At 42.6% G+C, this 19,671-nt stretch overlaps 1 protein-coding gene across 3 annotated transcripts in view; it reads right to left on the reverse strand.

The window, feature by feature from the left end:
• LOC124262414 (nuclear hormone receptor HR96-like) overlaps nucleotides 1-19,671 on the reverse strand; it is a 90,808-nt gene that overhangs the window by 2,213 nt on the left and 68,924 nt on the right. For 2 of the 3 annotated variants that reach the window (XM_046696897.1, XM_046696895.1), the window contains exons 2-3: nucleotides 6,225-6,398; nucleotides 2,602-2,719 (exon numbers count right to left, since the gene is read on the reverse strand). In XM_046696897.1, the coding sequence (XP_046552853.1) occupies nucleotides 2,602-2,719; nucleotides 6,225-6,398 (292 nt within the window). Of the gene's footprint in view, nucleotides 1-2,601; nucleotides 2,720-6,224; nucleotides 6,399-9,470; nucleotides 9,636-19,671 lie in introns of those variants that run through there. The other variant, XM_046696896.1, reaches the window with a different exon arrangement.

Here is a 19,671-nt window from a genome sequence, read left to right on the forward strand (position 1 = left end):
ACGCACGCACACACACCAACATTGTGCAAGATTACACACACAGACACCAACATTGTGCAAGTATACACACACACCAACATTGTGCAAGTTTACACACACACACCAACATTGTGCAAGTTTACACACACACACACACACACCAACATTGTGCAAATTTACACACACACCAACATTGTGCAAATTTACACACACACACCAACATTGTGCAAGTTCACCCACAAAAACACACACACACCAACACTGCACAAGTTGACACACACACTATACATGTTCACACATACACACACACACACACCAACATTGTGCAAGTTCACACACACAAACACTATGAGTTTTCTGTCACACACATGTATCCACTCATGCACACTAACACTGTACAAGTTCTCTCTCACACACACACTCTCTCTCTCACACACACGCACCAGCATTGTAAAGTTGTGATAATCTCCCCAGTGTAATACATTGTACCTGTTGACAGGTAATCTGGAGCATGCCTCTCATCTCACATTACATCTCAGGCTACACAAAGTCAGCAACGCTGTGGAGATCATTCTCACCTAGCGTATGTTGGAAACCAGAATATTGTTACAGTCAGATGAATATTACTGTCATTGTTGTTACATTGTTACAGTCAGATGAATATTATTGTCATTGTTGTTACATTGTTACAGTCACATGAATATTATTGTCATTGTTGTTACATTGTTACAGTCACATGAATATTACTGTGATTGTTGTTACATTGTTACAGTCAGATGAATATTATTGTCATTGTTGTTACATTGTTACAGTCAGATGAATATTACTGTGATTGTTGTTACATTGTTACAGTCACATGAATATTATTGTCTTGTTGTTACATTGTTACAGTCAGATGAATATTATTGTCGTTGTTACATTGTTACAGTCAGATGAATATTATTGTCATTGTTGTTACATTGTTACAGTCACATGAATATTATTGTCATTGTTGTTACATTGTTACAGTCACATGCATATTACTGTGATTGTTGTTACATTGTTACAGTCAGATGAATATTATTGTCATTGTTGTTACATTGTTACAGTCACATGAATATTATTGTCTTGTTACATTGTTACAGTCACATGAATATTACTGTGATTGTTGTTACATTGTTACAGTCAGATGAATATTATTGTCATTGTTGTTACATTGTTACAGTCAGATGAATATTATTGTCTTGTTACATTGTTACAGTCACATGAATATTACTGTGATTGTTGTTACATTGTTACATTGTTACAGTCACATTGTTGTTACATTGTTACAGTCACATGAATATTATTTTCATTGTTGTTACATTGTTACAGTCAGATGAATATTATTGTCTTGTTACATTGTTACAGTCACATGAATATTACTGTCATTGTTGTTACATTGTTACAGTCAGATGAATATTATTGTCTTGTTGTTACATTGTTACAGTCAGATGAATATTATTGTCTTGTTGTTACATTGTTACAGTCACATGAATATTACTGTGATTGTTGTTACATTGTAATACCTTCGTAGCTAGTAGTTCAGTCACTACTGTCGCCCTGCACAGAGCTGCCATTGTAATACCTTCGTAGCTAGTAGTTCAGTCACTACTGTCGCCCTGTACAGAGCTGCCACTGTAAGCCCTGTACAGAGCTGCCACTGTAATACCTTCGTAGCTAGTAGTTCAGTCACTACTGTCACCCTGTACAGAGCTGCCACTGTAATACCTTCGTAGCTAGTAGTTCAGTTAGTTTTAGAATACAAACTTAGTTAATTTTTTCACAACAAGTCCTGATTCAATTTGGGGCTCAACACGAAACAGTTCAGTTCACACGCACACACGCACACACAAATAATCGGTTATTGAAACTAACGTCGTCAGACAGTACTCATAATGAAAAGATTGTATGTCTATCGTTGACATTCATCATATGTGGTAAGTCCTGACTGTAGCTTACTGCAGAGACATAGTTGTGTGTTAGTGCAGCCATCTAGGGAGTCAACTTACTGTAGAGACAGTTGTGTGTTAGTGCAGCCATCTAGGGAGGCAACTTACTGTAGAGACATAGTTGTGTGTTAGTGCAGCCATCTAGGGAGGCAACTTACTGTAGAGACACAGTTGTGTGTTAGTGCAGCCATCTAGGGAGGCAACTTACTGTAGAGACACAGTTGTGTGTTAGTGCAGCCATCTAGGGAGGCAACTTACTGTAGAGGCATAGTTGTGTGTTAGTGCAGCCATCTAGGGAGGCAACTTACTGTAGAGACATAGTTGTGTGTTAGTGCAGCCATCTAGGGAGGCAACTTACTGTAGAGACACAGTTGTGTTAGTGCAGCCATGTAGGGAGGCAACTTACTGTAGAGACATAGTTGTGTGTTAGTGCAGCCATCTAGGGAGGCAACTTACTGTAGAGGCATAGTTGTGTGTTAGTGCAGCCATCTAGGGAGGCAACTTACTGTAGAGACATAGTTGTGTGTTAGTGCAGCCATCTAGGGAGGCAACTTACTGTAGAGACACAGTTGTGTTAGTGCAGCCATCTAGGGAGGCAACTTACTGTAGAGACATAGTTGTGTTAGTGCAGCCATCTAGGGAGGCAACTTACTCAGAATCATGTCCTTCCTCATGCCAACAGTGTAGCACTTGGCCAGACGACAGCGCTTACAGAATGACCGTGACTCAATGTTGACGTCACACTTGCCCTCACAGCGGCCCCGGATTGTCTGCAACATCAACAACATAAGTTGCCATGTGTTCATGTGAGTCATCTTTGTGTGTCAAGTCACTCTCACTTTTTTGTGTCAAGTCAATCTCACTTTGTGTGTCAAATCACTCTCACATTGTGTGTCAAGTCACGCTCACTTTGTGTGTCAAGTCACTCTCACATTGTGTGTTAAGTCACGCTCACTCTGTGTGTCAAGTCACTTTCACTTTGTGTGTCAGGTCATTCTCACTTTGTGTGTCAAGTCACTTTCACTTTGTGTGTCAAGTTATTCTCACTTTGCATGTCAGGTCAGTCTCAAATTGTGTGTCAAGTCACTTTCACTCTGTGTGTCAGGTCACTCTCACTTTGTGTTTGAGGTCACTCTCACCTTGTGTGTCAAGTCAGTCTCACTTTGTGTGTAAAGCTACTCTCACTTTGTGTGTCATGTTATTCTCACTTTGTGCATCAAGTCACTCTCACTTTGTGTGTCAGGTCACTCTCACTTTGTGTGTCAGGTCACTCTCACTTTGTGTGTCAAGTCACTCTAACTTTGTGTGTCAAGTCACTCTAACTTTGTGCATCAAGTCACTCTCACTTTGTGTGTCAAGTCACTCTCACCTTGTGTGTCAAGTCACTCTAACTTTGTGCATCAAGTCACTCTCACTTTGTGTGTCAGGACACTCTCACTTTGTGTGTCAGGTCACTCTAACTTTGTGTGTCAGGTCACTCTCACTTTGTGTGTCAAGTCACTCTCACTTTGTGTGTCAAATCACTCTAACTTTGTGTGTCAGGACACTCTAACTTTGTGTGTCAGGTCACTCTCACTTTGTGTGTCAAGTCACTCTCACTTTGTGTGTCAGGACACTCTAACTTTGTGTGTCAGGTCACTCTCACTTTGTGTGTCAAGTCACTCTCACTTTGTGTGTCAGGTCACTCTCACTTTGTGCATCAAGTCACTCTCACTTTGTGTGTCAAGTCACTCTAACTTTGTGTGTCAAGTCACTCTAACTTTGTGCATCAAGTCACTCTCACTTTGTGTGTCAGGACACTCTCACTTTGTGTGTCAGGTCACTCTAACTTTGTGTGTCAGGTCACTCTCACTTTGTGTGTCAAGTCACTCTCACTTTGTGTGTCAAGTCACTCTAACTTTGTGTGTCAGGACACTCTAACTTTGTGTGTCAGGTCACTCTCACTTTGTGTGTCAAGTCACTCTCACTTTGTGTGTCAGGACACTCTAACTTTGTGTGTCAGGTCACTCTCACTTTGTGTGTCAAGTCACTCTCACTTTGTGTGTCAGGTCACTCTCACTTTGTGCATCAAGTCACTCTCACTTTGTGTGTCAAGTCACTCTAACTTTGTGTGTCAAGTCACTCTCACTTTGTGTGTCAAGTCACTCTAACTTTGTGTGTCAGGTCACTCTCACTTTGTGTGTCAAGTCACTCTCACTTTGTGTGTCAGGTCACTCTCACTTTGTGTGTCAAGTCACTCTCACTTTGTGTGTCAAGTCACTCTAACTTTGTGTGTCAGGACACTCTAACTTTGTGTGTCAGGTCACTCTCACTTTGTGTGTCAAGTCACTCTCACTTTGTGTGTCAGGACACTCTAACTTTGTGTGTCAGGTCACTCTCACTTTGTGTGTCAAGTCACTCTCACTTTGTGTGTCAGGTCACTCTCACTTTGTGCATCAAGTCACTCTCACTTTGTGTGTCAAGTCACTCTTACTTTGTGTGTCAAGTCACTCTCACTTTGTGTGTCAAGTCACTCTCACTTTGTGTGTCAGGTCACTCTCACTTTGTGCATCAAGTCACTCTCACTTTGTGTGTCAAGTCACTCTTACTTTGTGTGTCAAGTCACTCTCACTTTGTGTGTCAAGTCACTCTCACTTTGTGTGTCAAGTCACTCTTACTTTGTGTGTCAGGTCACTCTCACTTTGTGTGTCAAGTCACTCTCACTTTGTGTGTCAGGTCACTCTCACTTTGTGTGTCAAGTCACTCTAACTTTGTGTGTCAGGACACTCTCACTTTGTGTGTCAAGTCATTCTCACTTTGTGTGTCAAGTTATTCTCACTTTGCGTGTCAAGTCACTCTCTCACATTGTGTGTCAATTATTCTCACTTTGTGTGTCAAGTTATTCTCACTTTGCGTGTCAAGTCACTCTCTCACTTTGTGTGTCAAGTCACTCTCACTTTGTGTGTCAAGTCACTGACTTTGCGTGTGAGGTCACTCTCACTTTGAGTGTCAAGTTGCTCTCACTTTGTGTGTCAAGTAACTCTCACTTTGTGTGTCAAGTCACTCTTACTTTGTGTGTCAAGTCACTCTCATTTTGTGTGTCAAGTCATTCTCTCACTTTGTGTGTCAAGTCACTCTCACTTTGTGGGTTTTAGCCACTCTTACTTTGTGTGTCAAGTTATTCTCACTTTGTGTGAAGTCACTCTCACACATTGTGTGTCAAGTCACTCTCTCACTTTGTGTGTCAAGTCACTCTCTCACTTTGTGTGTCAAGTCACTCTCACTATATGTGCTACTGTCTCACTTGTCAAGTTACTATCTCATGTGTCAAGTCACTCTCACTATATGTGCTACTGTCTCACTTGTCAAGTTACTATCTCATGTGTCAAGTCACTCTCACTATATGTGCTACTGTCTCACTTGTCAAGTTACTATCTCATGTGTCAAGTCACTCTCACTATATGTGCTACTGTCTCACTTGTCAAGTTACTATCTCATGTGTCAAGTCACTCTCACTATATGTGCTACTGTCTCACTTGTCAAGTTACTATCTCATGTGTCAAGTCACTCTCACTATATGTGCTACTGTCTCACTTGTCAAGTTACTATCTCATGTGTCAAGTCACTCTCACTATATGTGCTACTGTCTCACTTGTCAAGTTACTATCTCATGTGTCAAGTCACTCTCACTATATGTGCTACTGTCTCACTTGTCAAGTTACTATCTCATGTGTCAAGTCACTCTCACTATATGTGCTACTGTCTCACTTGTCAAGTTACTATCTCATGTGTCAAGTCACTCTCACTATATGTGCTACTGTCTCACTTGTCAAGTTAGTTACTATCTCATGTGTCAAGTTACTATCTCATGTGTCAAGTCACTCTCACTATATGTGCTACTGTCTCACTTGTCAAGTTACTATCTCATGTGTCAAGTTACTATCTCATGTGTCAAGTCACTCTCACTATATGTGCTACTGTCTCACTTGTCAAGTTACTATCTCATGTGTCAAGTCACTCTCACTATATGTGCTACTGTCTCACTTGTCAAGTTACTATCTCATGTGTCAAGTCACTCTCACTATATGTGCTACTATCTCATGTGTCAAGTTACTATCTCATGTGTCAAGTTACTATCTCATGTGTCAAGTCATGCTCACCTTGTGTGCTACTGTCTCACTTGTCAAGTTACTATCTCATGTGTCAAGTTACTATCTCATGTGTTAAGTCATGCTCACCTTGTGTGCTACTGTCTCACTTGTCAAGTTACTATCTCATGTGTTAAGTCATGCTCACCTTGTGTGCATTCCTCCGGAAGAAAGCTTTGCAGGACTCGCAAGAAATGGCATTGAAGTTGTAGCCAAGAGCGCGATCACCGCATACCAGGCAAGTCTTGTCCTTCTTACTCCCAGCCATAGAGGACACCGTCGGGTCGCCACACATCGCGCTGTCTGACAGCTGCTCACTGTCCTGTAACAGACATAATCATCAATTATCCCAGACTTGGACACATCGCGCTGTCTGACAGCTGCCCACTGTCCTGTAACAGACATAATCATCAGATTATACCAGACTTGGACACAGACGTCAGCCACACATCGCACTGTCTGACAGCTGCCCACTGTCCTGTAACAGACATAATCATCAGATTATATCAGACTTGGACACAGACGTCAGCCACACATCGCACTGTCTGACAGCTGCCCACTGTCCTGTAACAGACATAATCATCAGATTATACCAGACTTGGACACAGACGTCAGCCACACATCGCACTGTCTGACAGCTGCCCACTGTCCTGTAACAGACATAATCATCAGATTATACCAGACTTGGACACAGACGTCAGCCACACATCGCGCTGTCTGACAGCTGCCCACTGTCCTGTAACAGACATAATCATCAGATTATACCAGACTTGGACACAGACGCCAGCCACAAATCGTGGTGTTCCACAGACATTACATCTCCATACTGAAGTGTCCAATAGACACCACACACACTGAGGTGTCCATGAGACACCATGCATACTTAGGTGTCCAACAGACACCATGCACATTGAGGTGTCCAACAAACACCACACATATTGAGGTGTCCAACAGACACCACACACATTGAGGTGTCCAACAAACACCACACACACTGAGGTGTCCAACAGACACCACACACAATGAGGTTTTCCAACAGACACCACACAGATTGAGGTGTCCAACAAACACCACACACATTGAGGTGTCCAAAAGACACCACACACAGAGTGAGAGATAACTAACTAGATCACAAACAAAACTCCTTGAGTCAGTCTCTGGTGTCATATGAATTGCTCAAGGTATGACATACACTATACATTGTCTTATCATTGTATGAAAATACACTATATATTGTCTTATCATGGTATAACACAAACTATACACTGTGTTATCGTAGTATAACACAAGCTACATACTGTCTTATCATGGTATAACAAACTATAGTTTGTCTTATGGTATAAAACAAACTATATACTGTCTTATCATGGTATGACACAAACTATATACTGTCTTATCATGGTATAACACAAACTATATACTGTCTTATGGTATAACACAAACTATATACTGTCTTATGGTATAACACAAACTATATACTGTCTTATGGTTTCACACAAATTATATACTGTCTTATCATGGTATAACACAAACTATATACTGTCTTATCATGGTATAACACAAACTATATACTGTCTTATGGTATAACACAAACTATATACTGTCTTATGGTATAACACAAACTATATACTGTCTTATGGTTTCACACAAATTATATACTGTCTTATCATGGTATAACACAAACTATATACTGTCTTATCATGGTATAACACAAACTATATACTGTCTTATGGTATAACACAAACTATATACTGTCTTATGGTATAACACAAACTATATACTGTCTTATGGTTTCACACAAATTATATACTGTCTTATCATGGTATAACACAAACTATATACTGTCTTATCATGGTATAACACAAACTATATACTGTCTTATGATGGTATGACACAAACTATATACTGTCTTATGGTATAACACAAACTATATACGGTCTTATGGTATAACACAAACTATATACTGTCTTATGGTATAACACAAACTATATACTGTCTTATGGTATAAAACAAGCTACATACTGTTTTATCATTGTATGACACAAACTATATACTGTCTTATGGTATAACACAAGCTACATACTGCCTTATCATGGTATGACACAAACTATATACTGTCTTATCATGGTATGACACAAACTATATACTGTCTTATCATGGTATAACACAAACTATATATTGTCTTATGGTTTCACACAAATTATATACTGTCTTATCATGGTATAACACAAACTATATACTGTCTTATCATAGTATAACACAAACTATATACTGTCTTATGGTATAACACAAACTATATACTGTCTTATCATGGTATGACACAAACTATATACTGTCTTATCATGGTATGACACAAACTATTTACTGTCTTATCATGGTATAACACAAACTATATACTGTCTTATGGTATAACACAAACTATATACTGTCTTATGGTATAAAACAAACTATATACTGTCTTATCATGGTATAACAAACTATATCACGGTCTTATGGTATAAAACAAACTATATACTGTCTTATGGTATAAAACAAACTATATACTGTCTTATCATGGTATAACACAAACTATATACTGTCTTATCATGGTATAACACAAACTATATACTGTCTTATGGTATAACACAAACTATATACTGTCTTATGGTATGACACAAACTATATACTGTCTTATCATGGTATAACACAAACTATATACTGTCTTATCATGGTATAACACAAACTATATACGGTCTTATGGTATAAAACAAACTATATACTGTCTTATGGTATAAAACAAGCTACATACTGTTTTATCATTGTATGACACAAACTGTATACTGTCATATGGTATAACACAAGCTACATACTGCCTTATCATGGTATGACACAAACTATATACTGTCTTATCATGGTATGACACAAACTATATACTGTCTTATCATGGTATAACACAAACTATATACTGTCTTATGGTATAACACAAACTATATACTGTCTTATGGTATAACACAAACTATATATTGTCTTATGGTTTCACACAAATTATATTGTCTTATCATGGTATAACACAAACTATATACTGTCTTATCATGGTATAACACAAACTATATACTGTCTTATGGTATAACACAAACTATATACTGTCTTATCATGGTATAACACAAACTATATACTGTCTTATCATGGTATAACACAAACTATATACTGTCTTATCATGGTATAACACAAACTATATATTGTCTTGTCATGATATTACATACACTACACATTCTCCAATGGTATATGTCAGGCTCACTTTAACATGGCTGACTCATCTGTAGGGTCGAGTTGCTATGATCAATATACATCGTTCTTGTTATCAGACAAATGAATCAAGAGGCCTATTGGCAGCTCAAGGACCACATATACTTGCCACTGATATCTCCAAGTCGCTGCTTTCAAACAGCATAATGTCAGTATATTCCATGTTGTGTGTGGGTTGTGGAGGTAGTCAGTCAACCATGACAAGCTGTGATAACATCCTCACAGTAACACAGCGTTCTGCTTCACTCCACACAAACCTCGGCCACACCTAGACAGAGGCAATACTGCTGTGTTCTGGACACACATCTCACAGTGTCAGACACACATCTCACAGTGTCACAAACACATCTAAAACTGGTACACTTTTCTAGTACAACCTATGTGCACTGAGCAACAACGCTGTAAAGCCAGCCTGTATATTTCATGTATCGACTGCCTACTGGCCTCAGAATAAAGGGCTGTTCAGGTTCATACAAGAAGCATTCAGTTGAGCTCCTTAATGAGAGGCCGTGCAGTCAATACACATCGCATACAGGAGCACATCTAGCCAACAGTATGTGTGTCAGAGAGCACCTGCTGCCCTCCTGGCCAGTGGTACAGCTGTGTTCCAGTGTGGTACTGTGTAGTAGAACTGTGTTACTGTGTAGTATAGCTACAGTGTTCCAGTGTGGTACTGTGTAGTAGAACTGTGTAGTATAGCTGTGTTCCAGTGTGGTACTGTGTAGTAGAACTGTGTTACTGTGTAGTATAGCTGTGCTACAGTGTGGTACTGTGTAGTAGAACTGTGTAGTATAGCTGTGTTCCAGTGTGGTACTGTGTAGTAGAACTGTGTTACTGTGTAGTATAGCTGTGCTACAGTGTGGTACTGTGTAGTAGAACTGTGTGGTATAGCTGTGCTACAGTGTGGTACTGTGTAGTAGAACTGTGTAGTATAGCTGTGTTCCAGTGTGGTACTGTGTAGTAGAACTGTGTAGTATAGCTGTGTTCCAGTGTGGTACTGTGTAGTAGAACTGTGTAGTATAGCTGTGTTCCAGTGTGGTACTGTGTAGTAGAACTGTGTAGTATAGCTGTGCTACAGTGTGGTACTGTGTAGTAGAACTGTGTAGTATAGCTGTGTTCCAGTGTGGTACCGTGTAGTAGAACTGTGTTACTGTGTAGTATAGCTGTGTTACTGTGTAGTATAGCTGTGTAGTAGAACTGTGGTAGTATAGCTGTGTTCCAGTGTGGTACTGTGTAGTAGAACTGTGTAGTATAGCTGTGTTCCAGTGTGGTACTGTGTAGTAGAACTGTGTAGTATAGCTGTGCTACAGTGTGGTACTGTGTAGTATAGCTGTGCTACAGTGTGGTACTGTGTAGTAGAACTGTGTTACTGTGTAGTATAGCTGTGTTACTGTGTAGTATAGCTGTGTAGTAGAACTGTGTAGTATAGCTGTGTTCCAGTGTGGTACTGTGTACCAGGAACTCGTGTTACTGTGTAGTATAGGCTGTGTTCCAGTGTGGTACTGTGTAGTAGAACTGTGTTACTAGTGTAGTATAGCTGTGTGCAGTATAGCTGTGTTCCAGTGTGGTACCGTGTAGCAGAACTGTGTAGTATAGCTGTGTTCCAGTGTGGTACTGTGTAGTAGAACTGTGTAGTATAGCTGTGCTACAGTGTGGTACTGTGTAGTAGAACTGTGTAGTATAGCTGTGTTCCAGTGTGGTACTGTGTAGTAGAACTGTGTTACTGTGTAGTATAGCTGTGTTCCAGCGTGGTACCCGTGTAGTATAGCTGTGTAGTATAGCTGGTGTAGTATAGCCTATGTGAGTATAGCCGTGTAGTATAGCTGTGTAGTAGAACTGTGTGTAGTATAGCTGTGTAGTATAGCTGTGTAGTAGAGCCGTGCAGTATAGCCGTGTAGTATAGCTGTGTAGTAGAATTGCGTGTAGCATAGCTGTGCTACAGTGCGTGGTACTGTGTAGTAGAACTGTGTAGTATAGCTGTGTTCCAGTGTGGTACCGTGTAGTAGAACTGTGTTACTGTGTAGTATAGCGTAGTAGAACTGTGTAGTATAGCTGTGTTCCAGTGTGGTACTGTGTAGTAGAACTGTGTTACTGTGTAGTATAGCCGTGTTCCAGTGTGGCACTGTGTAGTATGAACTGCAGTTACCGTGTAGTATAGCTGTGTAGTATAGCTGTGTTCCAGTGTGGTACCGTGTAGCAGAACTGTGTAGTATAGCTGTGTTCCAGTGTGGTACCGTGTAGTAGAGGCTGTGTAGTATAGCCGTAGCATAGCTGTGTAGTATAGCTGTGCTACAGTGTGATATAGCTGTTGTAAATGACAGAAAGTCACTTATGGCCTCATGCTTGTCGTCGAAGAGGCTTAATTAACGGAACGATTGGTTGGGCTCGCTGGTTTGGTGGACGATGACATCGTGTCCCAATCGTGGAGATGGATGCTCAAGCGATGTTGATCACTGGATTGTTTGGTTCAGACTCAGTTGTTTACAGACCATTGTCATGTTGCTGTAAAATTACTCAATTTACAACAAATCACACGCCACAGCGTATTCGTAATTATTCAATTGTTTTCTCTCACAAAAATGTCGGTGGTTTTGCAATGTAAAAAAATATGGGTAATTAGTTTCTCAAGAGGATTGATGGTATCCTGTTATGCTAACATTGTTGTAAATGACAGACAGTCACTTTTGGTTCATTTTAGCGGTATGCGCGATTAAATGGCTTAGTTCTGAACAGGGTGGTAACTGGCTATGGTGGAGGGCATGAGGCAAGAAAAGCATGCAGTATGGCTGAGATGAAAGTGCGCGCCTGTGGGGAGAAAATGATGCACGGCACGCTACTTCAGATGCATTGATTCTGCCACTAAATTTGTGAGTAATATGTTTTGCATATGCATGTATGGTATATGTATTTATGAAAGTATAATTTATAAAAGTTCACTTAATAGCCCAAATCGTTTGATAGTTACCACAATGGTGTTGTGACTTGTGCATGCCATTACCGTATCTCTTGAATGATAAGGAATATTAAGATAATAAGTGAGTTAGTATTGTATAAAAGTTGTTTTGGACATACCGGCATTTAAATAAGTTTATATTTTGTATGGTTTCAGCTTGAACCCGTTTCCATGTGATATACTTATTGAACTGTACTACGCGAACACTACAAAATGTGTCTCCACCAAAACTGTCATGGAATAAAGCAGTGTGTAAGAATTTGGCAGAATCGGATATTGTTGATTTTGAAACCGACAGCTGTGTTACAGTGTGGTATAACTGTGTTACAGTGATATAGCCATGTTACAGTGTAGTATAGCTGTGTTACAGTGTAGTATAGCTGTGTTACAGTGTGTTATAGCTGTGTTACAGTGTATAGCTGTAAGCAGTGTGGTATAGCTTTGTTACTGTGGGTAGTATAGCTTTGTTACAGTGTGGCATAACTCGTTACAGTGTAGGAAAGCTGTGTTACAGCGTAGTATAGCTTAAGTTACAGCGTGGTATAACTGTTATAGTATGGTAGAACTTGTGTTACAGTGTAGCATAACTGTGTTAGTGTAGCATAGCTGTGTGTTACAGTGTAGTATAGCCGCGTTGCAATCGTGGAATAACTGTCTTATTATGAGATTATAACTGTGTTACAGTGTGGTATAGCTGGGTTACAGTGTAGTATAGCTGTGTTACAGTGTAGTATAGCTTTGTTACAGTGTGGCATAACTGATAGTGTAGTAAAGCTGCTGTTGCAGCGGTAGTATAAGCTGGTTACAGTGTGGCATAACCGGATAGTGTAGTAAAGCCGTGTTGCAGTGTAGTATAGCTGTTGCAATGTGGAATAACTCTGTTACAGTGAGGTATAACCGTGTTACAGTGTGGTATAGCTGTGTTACAAAGTGTAGTATAGCTGTGGTATAGCTGGCGTTACAGTGCAGTATAACCAGTATTACAGTGTATGTATCTGCGTGTCAGTGTGGCATAACCTGTTAAAGTGTGGTATATCCGTGTTACTGTGTGATATAGCTGTGTTGCAGTGTAGTATAATCCGTATTATTGGTGCGTGGTATAGCCGTGTTACAGTGTGGCATAACCGTTACAGTGTTGTATATCCGTGTTTACCGTGTAGCATAGGCCAGGCTGCAGTGTGGTATAGATGTGCGTTACCGTGCAGTATAGCTGTGTGTTTACAGTGTGGCATAGCTTTCGTGTTACCGCGTAGTATAGCTGTGCTGCAGCGTGGCATAGATGTGTTACTGTGCATTATAGCTGTGTTTACAGTGTGGTATAGCTGTGTTACTGTGTAGTATAGCTGTGGTTGCAGCGTGGTACAGGCCTGTGTTGAAAGTGTGGCATAACCGTGTTACAGTGCAGTATAGCTGAGCTTGCAGTGCGGGTATAACCTGTTTACAGTGTGGTATAGCTGCGTTACTGTGTAGCATAGCTGTGTTTACGCGTGGTATAGGCTCGTGTTACTGTGTAGTATAGCTGTGTTACAGTAACAGTATAATTGTTACAGTGGTATAGCTGTGTTATAGTGTGGGTATAGCTGTGTTACAGTGTGGCATAGCTGTGTTACTGTGTGGTATATAGCCAGGTTACAGTGTGTGGTATAGCTGGTGTAACATCCTTGTTGTCAACATGGCTTGCCACCGCTTTCCTTCAGTTTTGTAAATAAAGCGCATTCATATGCATCAATATCTGCTAACGCTAGGCATATTTTAGTGATTTAAAAGTTGGCAAAAACTTTAGTTCATTCTCTCCGCGTGAAGTGTGCATCTCTCTAAGTGGTAATTTTTACTCTTTACAAATTGGGTTCCTTTGTGTAATTGTATTGATCAAAATCCCAGATTCACAGATTCCAGAGACAGACGCCTCAGTCCTCTCGGCCATTCCTGCACACAGACATGTTTTTCCAAGTTTGCATGTTTGTATGCCACCCTTCGACACCACCATATGTATTGCTTCATGTTCTCAGACAAACATCTTCATATCTCTGCCCTAAAATATATGACCCGCGGACTGAGTTTGCACTCGCTTCAATTTTATGGTCAAAGACAAAAATGACCACACTTAGATATGCATTTGTGGCTGAGAGTGATCAACGTTATATATAACCAGTAAATATATTAACGCTTGGAATGACGTACCATGAATACTTTATTTACAAAACTGAAGAGAAACAGTGCAGTACCTATTACGTTGACAAGAAAGTGCAATGCCATTTGGTCAATCCTAGTACAGTCTCTCACTCCCATCCCCACCACACTCTAACCTCCAACTGAGTGATCAGTCCTCTAGTACAGTCTCTCACCCCATCCCCACCACTCCTCACCTCCTACTGAGTGACCAGTCCTCTAGTACAATCTTCTCACTCCCATTCCTCCACACCTCTCAATTCCTCCTACTGAGTGACCAGTCCAATTCTAGTACAATCTCTCACCCCATCCCACCACACCTCTAACCTCCAACTGAGTGATCAGTCCTTCAAGTACACCTCTCACTCCCCATCCCTCACCACCTTCTCACCTCCTCCTATCACTGAGTGACCAGTCCTCTAGTACAGTCTCTCACTCCCATTCCCAAATACCCCTCTCACCTCCAACTGGAGTGACCTCAGTCCTCTAGTACAATCTCTCACTCATATCCCCACAACTCTCACCTCTACTGAGTGACCAGTCCTTTCTGCATAGACTCTCTCACTCCCATCCCTACCACCTTCTCACCTCCTACTGAGTGATCAGTCCTCTAGTACAACCTCTCACTCTAATCCCCACAACATCTCACCCCTCCTTACTGAGTGACCAGTACCTCTTACTACAGTTCCTCACTCACATCCCCAACAACCTCTCACCTCCTCACTGAGTGAGACCAGTGTACCCTAGAACAGTCTCTGGACTCACATCCCCACCACCTCTCACCTCCTGCCAATGAACCTCAGTACCCTAGGAATAACAGCTCTTCTTGAATCGAAATCCCCACAACCTCTAACCTCCAACTGGAGTGACCCTCAGTCTCCCTAGAACAGTCTCTAACTCACAACCTCCACAACCTATCAATCCCTCTACTGAGTGACCAGTACCCTGTGAACAGTCTCTGACCTCACATCCCCTCACCTCCTACCTCTAGAGGACCAGTACCTCTAGAACAGTCTCTGACTCCACATCCCAACAACTCCTAACCTCCTACTGAGTGACCAGTAGAACCTCTTAGAATAGTCTCTCACTCCCATCACTCACCTTCTCACTTCCCTGACCAGTCCCTTCTCTACAATCTACTCCCATCCCAACAACCTCTCACTCCTCCTACTGAGTGACCAGTACCCTCACCCCAGTCCCTAGACTCACATCTACAACCTCTAACCTCCTACTGAGTGACTACTAGTACTCCTAGAACAGTCTCTCTACATCCCCACACCTCTCTACTGAGTGACACCCTAGAACAGTCTCTGACCCCCCACTAACCTCCTCTGAGGACCTCCTACTCTGAGTGACCAGTCCTCTAGTACACTTCTCACTCCCATCCCCACAACCTCTTACCTCCTACTAAGTGACCAGTCCTCCTAGTACAATCTCACTCCCATTCCCACAACTCTAACCTAATACTGAGTGACCAACTCTCCTAGTATACAATCTCTCACTCCTCTCCCATCCCCACGACCTATCTAACCTCCTACTGGGTGACCCCAGTCCCTCCCTAGTACAATCTCTCACTCCTATCCCAACCACCTCCTAACCTCCTACTGAGTGACCACAGTCCTCTAGTACACCCTCACTCCCATCCCTACCAACTCCTAACCTCCTACTGGGTGACCAGTCCTCTAGTACAATCTCTCACTCCCATCCCTACTCAACTTCTAACCTCCTACCTGATCAGTCCTCTGAGGGACCTCCTACTGGAGGACCAGTCCTTCTAGTACAATCTCTCACCCCCATCCCTACCACTTCTAACCTCCTACTGAGTGATCAGTCCTCAGTACAATCTCTCAATCACATCCCCACAACATCTCACCCTCCTTACTGAGTGACCAGTCCTCTACTACAGTCTCTCACCACATCCCCACAACCTCTCACCTCCTACTGAGTGACCACAGTCTCCTAGAACAGTCTCTGACTCACATCCCAACAACCTTCTCACCTCCTAATGAGTGACTAGTACCCTAGAAATAGCCCCAGAACAGGCTCTGACTGGAAATCCCCACAACTCCACAACCCTAACTATCACCTCCAACTGAGTAGACTGAGTCTCCCTAGAACAGTCTCTCCCACTCACAACCCCACTGAGTGACCAATCCTCTTAGTATCACCTTTCTACTGAGTACCACTAGAAAAGTAATCTGACCAGACCTCAATCTCACTCACCACAACCTCTCACCTCCTACTGAGTGACCAGTCTAACTCCAACCTAGAACAATCTCTCACTCCCCATCACCTTCCCTTCACAACCACCACAACCTCACCTCCTACTGAGTGACCAGTCCTCAGAACACCCTCTCTCTAGTACACCTCTCACCAGTCCCTATCCCTCACCCCATCCCACCACCTAACCTCCTACTGAGTGATCAGTCCTCTAGTACAATCTCTCACTCCCATCCCCACAACCTCCTCAACCTCCTACTGAGAGTGACCAGTCCTCTAGTACAATTCCTCACTCCTAATCCCTACCACCTCTAACCTCCTACTGAGTGATCAGTCCCTAGTGTACAATCTCTCAATCACATCCCCACAACATCTCACCTCTTACTGAGAGTGACCAGTCCCTCTACTACAGTCTCTCTACTCACATCCCCACAACCTTCTCACCTCCTACTGAGTGAGACACCAGTCTCCTAGAACAGTCTCTGACTTCACATCCCAACAACCTCTCACCTCCTAATGAGTGACCAGTACCCTCTAGAACAGGCTCTGACTGAAACCCCACAACCTCTAACCCTCCAAACTGAGTGACTAGGTCTCCCTAGAACAGTCTCTAACTCTCACAACCCTACTCTACCTTATCACCTTCTACTGAGTAATCCTCTAGAACAGTCTCTTGACTCACATCACTACAACTCCTCTCACCTCCTACTGAGTGACCAGTCCTCTAGAACAATCTCACTCCCATCCCTTACAACCATTCTAACCTCCTACTGAGTGACCAGTCCTCTAGTACAATCTCTCTCACTCCCATCCCTACCACCTCTAACCTCCTACTGAGTGACTCAGTCCTCTAGTACAAATCTCTCACTCCTAACCCCACACAACTACTTAACCCTCCTACTGGAGAGTGACCAGTCCTCTAGTACAAATTCCTCTCACTCCCACCCCCACACATCCTCGAACCTCCTACTGGGTGACCAGTCCTTCTAGTACAATCTCTCACTCCCATCCCCCCACATCCTCAGTGAAGTCCCTCCTACTGAGTCCCCACTCAGTCTCATCTTAGTACACACCCTCTCACTCCCATCCCCACCACCTCTCTCACCTCCTACTGGGTGACCAGTCCTCCAGTACACCCTCACTCCCATCCCCACCACCTCTCTCACACCTCCAACTGAGTGACCAGTACTCCCTAGAATAGTCTCTGGACACATCCCCACCACCTTCTAACCTCCTCCTACTGGGTGACCAGTCCTCTAGTACACTTCTCACCCCACCCCCCACATCCTCTTAACCTCCTACTGAGTGACCAGTCCTCTAGTACATCCCTCACTCCCACCCCACACACTACTCTAACCTCCTTCTGAGTGACCAGTCCTCTAGTATACACCTCTCACTCCCACCCCACCACCTCTCACCTCCTACTGTGTGACCAGTCCCTCCAGTACAATCTCTCTCACTCCCATCCCCACCATCCTCTCACCTCCAACTGAGTGACCAGTACCCTAGAATACCTCTCTGGACACATCCCCACCACCTCTCACCTTTCTACTGAGTGACCAGTCCCAGAACAGTCTCTAGCTCACATCCCCACAACCTCTCACCTCCTACTGAGTGACCAGTCCACAGGAACAAATTCCCTGGACTCACATCCCTCACCACCTTCTGACCTCCCACTGAGTGACCCTCAGTACCCTCTAGAACAGTCTTCTTACATGCCATCCCCATAACCTCTCACCTCCTACTGAGGGACCAGTCCTTTCTAGTACAGTCTCTCACCTCACATCCACACCTCACCTGCTACTGAGTAACCTCTCCACCTCCTACTGAGTGGATCAGTCCCTTCTAGTACAAGTACAATCTTCAATCACATCCCCACAACATCTCACCTCTTACTGAGTGACCAGTCCTCCAGTACAGTTCCTCTCTCACTCACATCCCCACCACCTCTTAACCTCCTACTGAGTGATCAGTCCTCTAGTACAGTCTCTCACTCACATCCCCACAACTCCTCACTTCCTCCTACTGAGTGACCAGTCTCCCTAGAACAGTCTCTGACTCACATCCCAACAACCTCTCTCACCTCCTACTGAGTGACCAGTACCCTAGAACAGGCTCTGACAGAAATCCCCACAACTCCTAACCTCCAACTGAGAGTGACCAGTCTCCTAGAACAGTCTCTAACTCACAACCCCACAACCTATCACCTCCTACTGAGTACCCTCCTAGAAAAGTCTCTGACTCACATCACCACAACCTCTCACCTCCTACTGAGTGACCAGTCCTCTAGAACAGTCTCTGACTCACATCCCCACCACCTCTAACCTTCTTCTGAGTGACCAGTCTCCTAGAACAGTCTCTGACTCACATCCCCACCACCTCTAACCTCCTATTGAGTGACCAGTACCCAAGCCACTGAATAATAGAATATGTGTATCTTCAGAAGGTCAATCCCTTTGAAGAAAAGAAAAAATGGATGTTGCGAAAGTTTCCTGTATCAAGTGACATGCTGTCTTATTTCATATTACATGGTTGCTTAGTAACATGCGAACAGTGAAAGAGTATCTTTATTGTCATCAAGTATTTGTCCACAACAGAGCAAATAAATGGATTTCGAAATGTCAAAAGATATTTGAGAAAGTCAAATCCATCTGTGTAACGCCAGGCTGCCAGTGCAGGATTGGATTACAGACATTATCAGATCCAACCTTGCTGAAACAGATCTGGATCAAAAACAGACAGATCCAACCTGGAGCAACAACACTGTAGACAGATCCAACCTGGAACAACAACACTGTAGACAGATCCAACCTGGAACAACAACACTGTAGACAGATCCAACCTGGAGCAACAACACTGTAGACAGATCCAACCTGGAGCAACAACACTGTAGACAGATCCAACCTGGAGCAACAACACTGTAGACAGATCCAACCTGGAACAACAACACTGTAGACAGATTCAACCT

This window comes from Haliotis rubra, unplaced genomic scaffold (assembly GCF_003918875.1).
Source record: "Haliotis rubra isolate DU_JTF1 unplaced genomic scaffold, ASM391887v1 Scf837, whole genome shotgun sequence".
NCBI lineage: Eukaryota > Metazoa > Mollusca > Gastropoda > Lepetellida > Haliotidae > Haliotis > Haliotis rubra.